The sequence below is a fragment of the Hoplias malabaricus genome, chromosome 8 (assembly GCF_029633855.1).
Source record: "Hoplias malabaricus isolate fHopMal1 chromosome 8, fHopMal1.hap1, whole genome shotgun sequence".
Lineage (NCBI taxonomy): Eukaryota > Metazoa > Chordata > Actinopteri > Characiformes > Erythrinidae > Hoplias > Hoplias malabaricus.
In genome coordinates this window covers 4,962,965-4,972,842 of record NC_089807.1, presented here as the reverse complement: position 1 = coordinate 4,972,842, position 9,878 = coordinate 4,962,965, and the positions used below count along the sequence as shown (strand labels likewise).

At 39.9% G+C, this 9,878-nt stretch overlaps 1 protein-coding gene across 1 annotated transcript in view; it reads left to right on the top strand.

Moving 5' to 3' along the window:
• Positions 1-247: 247 nt before the first annotated feature.
• The window catches only part of LOC136705835 (collagen alpha-6(VI) chain), a 37,109-nt gene continuing 27,478 nt past the window's right edge, over positions 248-9,878 (top strand). The window contains exons 1-5 of the mRNA XM_066679627.1: positions 248-323; positions 1,325-1,924; positions 2,644-3,216; positions 4,646-5,218; positions 9,055-9,672. Coding sequence (XP_066535724.1) covers positions 248-323; positions 1,325-1,924; positions 2,644-3,216; positions 4,646-5,218; positions 9,055-9,672 — 2,440 coding nt within the window. The remainder of the gene's footprint in view (positions 324-1,324; positions 1,925-2,643; positions 3,217-4,645; positions 5,219-9,054; positions 9,673-9,878) is intronic.

Sequence of the window (9,878 nt, the reverse complement as noted above, 5' to 3'; positions counted from 1 at the left end):
GAAAATATCGTATCCAAAAGTATGTGTACGGTTTGGTTTAGACGGTTTTAAAGATGGTGATTTTGACGATGTTACATTCACAAATACTTTTTTAATACTGTATCCTGCCACTGTCGCCACGGTGACAATCACCTGGGACCTGGAATTCTGTACTGCTGCTTTGTGAGAAATTCAGTTAACTTCTCTGTATATAAACTTGAATGAAATGTAAATGAATTTATTCCAGGGCAGTAGGATTGACCAGAAGATGGGGGGGATTCATGGGTGGCTGCGGGTCTTGCTCATCTCATCGTGCTTTCTTCTCAGCCATGGCCAGGAAGTTGGTAAGAAGCAGTGCCAGTTATACGCTTGATCTATGGAATATGGAAATTAAATAATACAAATTATGTTCAGCATCCACATACATGATTAAAGCAGGGCTGTTTCCATTGACACCGGTCAAAATTGAAATGATCGACTTTAAGGTGAACTCATTGTCAACACACATTTTTCAGCTGTACATAGGCCTTGTATAATCTCCTTAGAAAATGGAATGCTCTGGAACAGCTGTGCACGACTTTAAGGACACCATGTGCGCTGCCAAGTGTTTGCTAGTAGGTTATACGCATTCTGTCCAACATTCTGTTCACTGCTCAATACCAGTGCAATAAACTCTACTGCAGATTTAATCATCCACCCTCAGAAACTGATTGGTTAATATTGATATTATGGCTAAATGTGATTAAATCTTCAAGATAAATACCAACAAGTAGAAGACTAACTATAGCAGAGAGAAAACAAACATCTTGTTAACACATTTAATTTAAAATTTGAGTTTTTGCCATTTGGTTTAAACTGTAAAAACACGTTCAAATATTTTAATTGATTAAAGCACAATTAAAATAGTATTTTTGCCTTTAATGTACAGTTTCAAAATAATTTTGATGCTCCACTGACCTGAAATAGTGAGATTAGAACCTTTGTTGTTACTATACCTGTGCTCAGCACTGCAGAAACTGCACTATGTAACCTTTATGTAAGTGTAATGAGTGAACCAGGGAAATGGAGCAAGTGAATATACAAGAGACTGTACAAGAATAAATTTACTGCTCAATGTAACTTACAGTGACTGCTGAATAAGAAGCTCTGGCTAGCCATTAGTGTGTGCTAAAATAAATGGAGGTACCCAGGCTAGTGGTTAGCGAGTGCTAATATCCACTGAGCGACCCAGGCTAAAGGCTAGCCAAAAATACCAGTTATTACCTAGCTCAATTGTCTTATTGTACCCTTTAACATACTGAGTAATTTGTCATTACAATCATTCATAAACCTTTCCGCCTTGCAGTTTGCAAACAGGAAGCCGTGGCTGATATAGTTTTCTTAGTGGATGGCTCGGCCAGCATTGGCCTTAAGAACTTCCAGGAGATCCGGGAATTCCTTTCCTCATTAGTGTCCAACTTTGACATCGCTCCTAATAAAGTGCAGATAGGAATGGTCCAGTACAGTGATACACCTCGTACTGAGTTCCTGCTCAACACGTTCGAGGAGAAGCATGATATTCTTGACTATATCAGTAGGTTACCATATAAAACAGGAGGCACCAACACTGGCCTAGGACTGGCCTTCCTACTAAAGGAACACTTTGTTGAGAAGGCTGGAAGTCGAGTCAAACAGAGGGTACCTCAGATTGCGGTTGTCATCACAGACGGACACTCTCAGGATGAAGTAGAGCCATATGTCGAGGAGCTGAGGCAGAAGGGGATCATTATCTATGCCATTGGAATCAAAGAGGCAGATGAGACATTTCTGAAAAACATAGCTACTGAGCCTTATGACCAGCATGTGTACAGCGTATCTGACTTTGCTGCCCTTAAGGGCATCTCCCAGAATGTTGTAAAGGAGCTATGCACCTCAGTGGAGAGGGAGATCCTGCTAATGCCACAAGGTAAGCACAGTCCACCCAGTTGATGCCTGCATGTCCCCTGGTATTCTTTTAGAGCCATGGTCCAGAACCTCTTGTGAATTTTTCGCAGCTTTCCCCATCCAAAATCTACATTGCAGGGCAAATGCCAGAGGCCATGCTTCAAAAACAGCAATTTAGTCAATTGCCTTTCCCACAGCTTCTAGTACACTACTTTTACCTCTTCAAGAACAACAGGGAATTTAACTGCCATTTTCTTCCTATGTTACAGATGCACCTCAATAAATTAGTATATCATCAAGTTCATTTATTTAAGTGATTCAATGCAAGAAGTAAAACTCATTTATTCATTACAAACTTTTGCAAGCATTTATTTCTTTTTAAATATTAATGATTATGGCTTACAAACAATGAACAGTGTTTTGTGTTGATTATTCTAATTTTCTGAGATAATGACTTTGGGGTTTTCATTGGCTGTAAGCCATAATCATCAACATGCTGTATATAATCGAAATATATCACTCTATTTGTAATGAATCTGTATAATATGAGATTCACTTTTATGGATCAAGAATGGATGTCAGGAATCCTCAGCAGTTAAGGCTAGGGACAGCTGTTTTTGAATAGCTCTAGAGTACTATTTATTTAATGCAGAAATCATTTGCTTGCGTTAGCAACACTACTGTGAATGTTCTACTGACTGCAAACCGAAGTGGAATTATATATTTTTTCTTTCCTCCTAGAATGCCGTGAGGTTGCACCCTCAGACATTGTGTTGCTTGTGGAGTCATCAGACGCCATTGGAGAATCCAACTTTGTGGAGATACAGCGATTTCTTCATGCCTTTGTGGAGAGACTGAATATAAAGCCTGACAAGGTGAGAGTTGGTCTTGTCCAGTACAGTGATAGTCCGCATCAGGAACTCCTGCTGGGTGAGTATGTGGACCAAGTCGATCTGGTGAGGAAGGTGGACAATCTCAGATACAGAAAAGGCAATGCAAACACTGGACTTGCCTTAGACTTTATTCGAGAGAACTACTCCAGCCAACTTCGAAAGAACGTGCCCCACATAGCCGTAGTGATCACAGATGGGGAGTCAGCAGACGCCGTAGAGGAACCTGCTCAAAAACTCAGAATGCAAGGAGTCATCACCTTTGTGGTCAAGACTGGAGAGGCTAATTTAATGCAAGTACACGCTATTGCTAATAGTCCCAATGAAGAATTCCTGTTCAGTTCTGACAGTTATCAAAAGCTGCAGGAACTGGCTGAAGACCTCCACAGAAAAGTATGCATTGCTGTCGATGACCAGCTGCGAGGTAAATATTTTTTTCTTTTGCCTTAATCCAGGTATATGGCTATCATAACAGATGCTCTTATCCAGAACAACATGCAGCTCTGATTACAGTAGTAGGTGAATTTCATTTGGAGTCTTGCTCTAGGACTCTTAATTTTTATGCACTTTCATGAGCAGGGAAGTGAAATCATGTGTTCTGCTTTAGCTGCTACACCAATACAATATTAGCTTAACAAAACTGTTCGGGCTAGCTGTAAACTCATCAGAGACTTAAAATAATGTTCTATAATAAATTTTTTGGGCGGCACAGTGGTGCAGCAGGTAGCGTCGCAGTCACACCTCTCCAGGGACCTGGAGGTTGTGGGTTCAAGACCCACTCCGGGTGACTGTTTGTGGGGAAATGTGGTGTGTTCGCCCCGTGTCCGCGTGGGTTTCCTCCCACAGTCCAAAAACACACGTTGGTAGGTGGACTGGCGACTCAAGTGTCAGAGTGTGTGAGTGAATGTGTGGGTGTTGCCCTGTGAAGGACTGGCGCCCCCTTGAGGGTGTATTCCTGCCTTGCACCCAATGATTCCAGGTAGGCTCTGGACCCACCGTGACCCTGAACTGGATAAGCGCTTACAGATAATGAATGAATAATATTTTTTTATACTTAGCACATTTATGGTTGCTTCACTGAGTAAATAATTGTACATTTTTCAGAAATTAATTTTCATTACTTGTTTTCTTATTTTATAAATGTAGCGTTTATAATAATGCCTCTGATAGTGACTTGTTAACTTTGTTGTAGATCTACAATTTATTCTATAATGATGTTTTCTTCCTTAAATATATCCTGTAAAAACAAAACAAAACAAACCAAAAAAAAAACAGCTATAGGTTACTGTGGAATTACGGCAATGGGCAGTATGTATTAATACATCGCACATTCAAAATAGTTGTATTTTCAGATGAAAATAGCAATTATATTTGCATAGGGATTAGTGTAAAATAAGGTAATGTAATATCATTTAATAAATTGCAATACTCTTTTCAAAATGATATGTAAACGCAGAAATCTTACTTATTTTTAAATTTAGATTACAAATTCAGTTGCTAAACATTTTGTAAATAAAATATTATGTAAATATAACACTTTATTAACTGACACATCTTTTACAGGGTAGGAAACTGATAAAAAATTAGTCAGAATATACCTCAATGCTGTCCAAAATGGTGACTTTACAGGAAGAGGAAAACGGTATATAGTGTAAATTCATGTAAAGTTTTATTTGATATAATTTAATTAGCATTTTAATTGATCTGTTTATCATTAAAGAGCAAAGGACAAATTATGTATTCAAATGTGGAAAGATTAAAAAAAGAAAACAAGTATATGTTTTTCTTCTCTAGGGAGTGATGATATTCAGTTTTGACTATAACTGTAAAATTCCTCTCTTTTCCCAAATTAGCGGTTTCCCTGAAGTATGCAGATGTCTTTTTCCTGGTCGACAGCACAGCGAATAAACAAGAGTCTCAACAGATCAGGACTATGTTGACCAGATTGGTCAATCAGCTGAATGTGGGGAAGAACACTAACCGTGTTGGCCTGGCACAGTTTGGTGAGGGTGTTCAAGAGGAGTTTCTGTTAAACACCAATAAGACTAAGACAGAGATTGTGTCGTCCATTCGGAATCTGCAGCTGAAACCTACAGGGTTACGGAAAATTGGGGATGCCATTGAACATGCTCGGAAGCACTTTTTCAACACTGCAGTGGGCAGCCGCATCACCCAGGGCTTTAAACAGTTCCTCCTGGTGGCAACTGTAGGCAAATCCGACGACAGTGTCATCCGTCCAGCCAGAACGCTCAAAAACGAGGCTGTAAACCTGATCGCTGTTGGAGGTGGTCAGTCGGAAATGGATGAACTTCAGGACATTGCCAGTCCCACATTGAGCTACAGGTTAGATGCAAGAACCCTTCCTCAGTTGCCACAGAAAGTCAAGGCCATAGTGGAATCAAAGGAGCCACTCCCTATCCCAGAAGGTTAAATATGTTTTATTTTTTATTATTTATTTAAATATATATTCACAAATGACCAACTATTAACACTTTCTATCACCATGTCCAGGGCAGTACAGTAGTGCAGCAGGTAGTGTTGCAGTCACACAGCTCCAGGGACCTGGAGGTTGTGGGTTCAAAGCCCGCTCCGGGTGACTGTCTGTGAGGAGTGTGGTGTGTTCTCCCTGTGTCTGCCTGGGTTTCCTCACAAGGCTCACAAGGGGTGACCTATCCTGCTCTGGTCAATCTACTGGTAATAATAGTTAGGAGTTCATGAGAACATGTGTAGTGTAGGGGCAGCTCCAAGGCACTTGTTGGTTGCTGAAGTGTGGGGAGCTGGTCTGAAGCGTGGAGGAGGATCTTGACAGTCATCCATCAGTGTCCAGATGGACAGTTGGGCAGTTGTTTACTCGGAAAATGGTAAAGGGATGGAATTAGTTTTGAACTGTTTGGTGTTTGTAAAGCAGAAAATGTGAATATTTGCAGAGTGTGGCTAATGACTCTGGCAGATCTGACTATAACAGCTTTAACTAAAAGGAGAGAACCAGAAGGACACACAGACACTGGAGCATCCTGAAGCACTGGCATCCCTCCGCTCCACCGTCAACAAACCTGAGATCGCGTGAAGCGGTGGGACGACAGCACCAGTGTCCATGGACCCCCCGGATCTGCCACCTTTATCTATGGGGGAGCATTAACTACCAAAAGATAAACTAAAAAAATGAGTTTTTAGCCTAGATTTGAAGATTGTGACTGTGTCTGAGTCCTGAACATTTTCTGGAAGATCATTTCATAGTTGGGGAGCTTTATAAGAAAAGGCTCTTCCCCCAGCTGAGGCCTTCTGAATTCTGGGAACAATTAAAAAAACAGTATTCTGTGATCTGAGTAAACATGGAGGCTCATAATAGGAAATTGTATCTTGAAGGTATTCAGGAGTGAGCCTATGTAGAGCTTTATATGTTAGTAACAAAATTTTGTAGTCGATGCGGAATTTTACAGGCAGCCAATGAAGTGATGATAGAACTGGACTGATATGTTTAAATTTTCTAGTTTTAGTGAGGACCCTAGCTGCAGCATTTTGAACTAGTTGAAGTTTTCTTAAATTGCTGCTGGTGCATCCTGACATTAGTGTGTTACAGTAGTCAAGCCTTGAAGTAATTAAGGCATGTACTAATGTTTCTAGTGATACTGCCTATGTGTTGATCAAATGATAAATCCGAGTCAATTATGACACCAAGATTTTTTGCTGCTGAACCAGGTTTAACTGGAAAGTCAGCGAGATTTAAAATTAAATCTGATAATTTATTTCTTGCCACCTTTGGACCCAAAAGCAGGACCTCTGTTTTGTTGCTGTTTAGAAGGAGGAAGTTACGCAACATCCAGCCTTTCACGTCTTTTACACAGTCCTCTATTTTCTTTAATTTTAGTTTGTCATCGAGTTTGGCTGAAATATACAATTGCGTGTCGTCTGCGTAACAATGAAAGTTAATGTCTTGGTTTCTTGTAACTGTGCCTAGCGGTAACATGTATAATGTAAATAATAATGGTCCTAAAATAGAGCCTTGCGGAATTCCAAATCTTACTTTAGAATAGTTTGAATTTAGATTGTTTACTTTTACGCATTGATAATGTTCCGTTAAGTAAGATTTGAACCATAATAGGGCTGTCCCTGTAATTCCAACCATGTTTTCTAACATTTCTAGTAGAATATTGTGGTCTATTGTATCGAAGGCTGCGCTGAGGTCAAGAAGCACCAACAGGAATACATGGCCTTGATCAGAGGCAAGAAGAAGATCATATGTTATCTTGACTAAAGCTGTCTCTGTACTATGATGTGGCCTGAATCCAGATTGGAATTTTTCATATAAATGATTCTTATGTAGACATGAACTAAGTTGTTGGGCCATGGCTTTTTCTAAGATCTTGGATAGAAATGGCTGATTAGATATAGGCCTGTAATTAGACAGTGTACTAGCATCAAAATTTGGTTTCTTGATCATAGGTTTAATAACTGCTAGTTTAAAAGCTTTGGGTACATGGCCCAGGCTAAGGGATGAGTTTACTAGAGTTAAAAGAGGATTAATAATAGCTGGTAGTACTTCTTTGAGTAATTTTGTGGGAATTGCATCACGTGTGCAAGTTGTACAGTTTGCGGAGGTGATAATCTTCTCTAGTTCTAACTGTGGGAGTGGGTAAAAGGTTTCAAGTCTTTCTTTTACAATTACATTATGTTTTATATCAGTCACATCGGATGGCAGCCAGGTCGGATTTAATCCTGTGGCTTCAGTTTGTTGTCTAATATTCTCAATTTTATTATTAAAAAAGTCCATAAAATATTTACTGGTGGGAGTTGCTGGAATTAGTTGTTCGGAACCTGCTTGATTTTTTTGTAGTTCTGGAAAACACACTAAACGGTGCTCTCAGATTATTTTTATTATTGGAGATCAGCGAGGCCAGATATGCTGAGCGAGCTTTAGTGAGGGCATTTCTATACTCTATAAGGCTGTCCTTCCAGGCAGAGTGGAACACTTCCAGCTTGGTTGATCGCCATTTCCGCTCTAGTTTCCGTGATGTTGGTTTTAAAGTACGGGTTTTATCATTATACCATGGTGCAAGCTTTTTCTGTCTTATACTTTTACTTTTAAGTAGTGCTACCTTTTCTAAATTAGATTGACAGGTATTTTCTAAATAGTCAGTTAGTACATCTAGCTCCATTGGGTCTGATGGAGTGGGAACTGGTGTTGATATTTCTGGGAGGTTTTTTATAAATTGTAGGGCGGTAGATGGTTTTATTATACGCTTTGTAGAATAGCGAGGGGACTTGCATATATTATGTAAGCCGTAGCTCATATGAAATTAGATAATGGTCGGAGATTGCTGAGGATTGTGGTAAGATATTAATTTTGTCAGTGTTAAGACCTAGTGTCAGAACTAAGTCTAAAGTGTGACTGCAGTAGTGTATAGGCCCTGTTACATTTTGAGTAATACCAATAGAGTCTAAGATTGAGGTAAATGAGCTGAGCTGAGATGATTTAATATTGATTAGGTTGCTGAAACAGTCTGATTTTGTTTTTCTACTTTTACATTTAGTTCAGGGGAAAATAGTTGTCACTATTAATAATACACATGAGGTACCATAAAATGACAAAAGAGAGAAAGAATGCTTGAAGTTTATGATTTAATGATTGTATGTTTTTGATTTAAAACTCACTTGTACACCATATATTTACTGATTGGTCAGTAATTGATTTACATTCATATTTACATACACTTGAGACTTATGGTATAAATAAACTGGAGGTTTTTTGATGCAAAAATGCTTTAAAACTTATTTACACACCTAGTGATTTCAACTAAATATATCATTCAACTAAGTATATCATTAAATCTCCAGAGACACATCAGACATTCACGTAAATAGTGCTCATGTCACATGCAGTGAGGACATGGAGTAAGAATCTGTATCCTTTAACCCCTGTGGCATTGAACAGCTCACCACACACAAACACATGCACATTGTAGTAATTGGGGACAGTGAATGACACATTAGCCTTGGATTTGAGGGAAGAGAAGGTGCTGTTCCTTCAATTCCTTTCTCCAAGTTTTCCAGCTGGTGTATACCTTTCCTAAAGTTTAATGAAAATATTTTAAACAGACTATAACAAGATGTAGCTTTGCAGTGTTGTTATGATGGATCATGATGTTGCAATATGGATCATGACTTTATGAAGCCCATGGGTTGTGAGGTGTAGTGCATATTGTGTATGTATAAATATTATTCTACTTTTCCTTGAAACCAAAGGTCTTCTACGTTTTTCCAGATTGTCGGTCTGCTGAGGTAGCGGACATTGTGTTTATTGTGGACGAATCTACGAGCATAGGTTCTGAAAACTTCCAGATTGTCCGTAACTTCCTCCAGAACACCATTTCAGGGCTGAACGTGGGTCGGGACAAAGTGAGGATAGCCATCGTCCAGTACAGCGATGTGCCAAGAGCTGATGTTTATCTGAACACTTTCAGTGACAAGTCTGAGATCCTGCAGCATGTTCAGACACTGTCCTATGGCAGAGGAGGGACATTCACGGGAGCTGCCCTTAAATTCGCCAAGGACCGTATGTTCACCAAAGTGAGAGGAAGTCGGGCTGATGAACACGTCCAGCAGATAGCGGTGGTCATCACTGATGGAAAGTCTTCGGATAAACCCAGCGAACCGGCAGCAGAGCTCAGGCGCTCAGGGGTCACCGTGTTTGCTCTGGGTATCAAAAACATCAATGTAGACGAACTGAAGGAGATCGCATCATATCCACCCAGAAAGTTTGTTTTCAATGTGGAGAGCTTTGCTAAGCTCAATGCCTTGTCCAGCCTGCTGACCAGAAGCCTTTGTGGGGACATCAATGATGCCTTTATACCGCTGCTGAAAAACATCACTATCCAGCAAGGTCAGTAAGCTTTTTCAGATTCCCTTATTTGATGATACACTATGCACATGTGTTTGTGGATACCCTTTATGAGTGGAATTAGCTTCATTAGTGCAACAGGAAACATCACGGCCATATAGCTCCAGGGCCCTATGGATCTGTGTTCGATACTCACCTCGAGTCACTGTCTGTGAGTAGAGGATCATGGTGTGTTCTCCCTGTGCCTG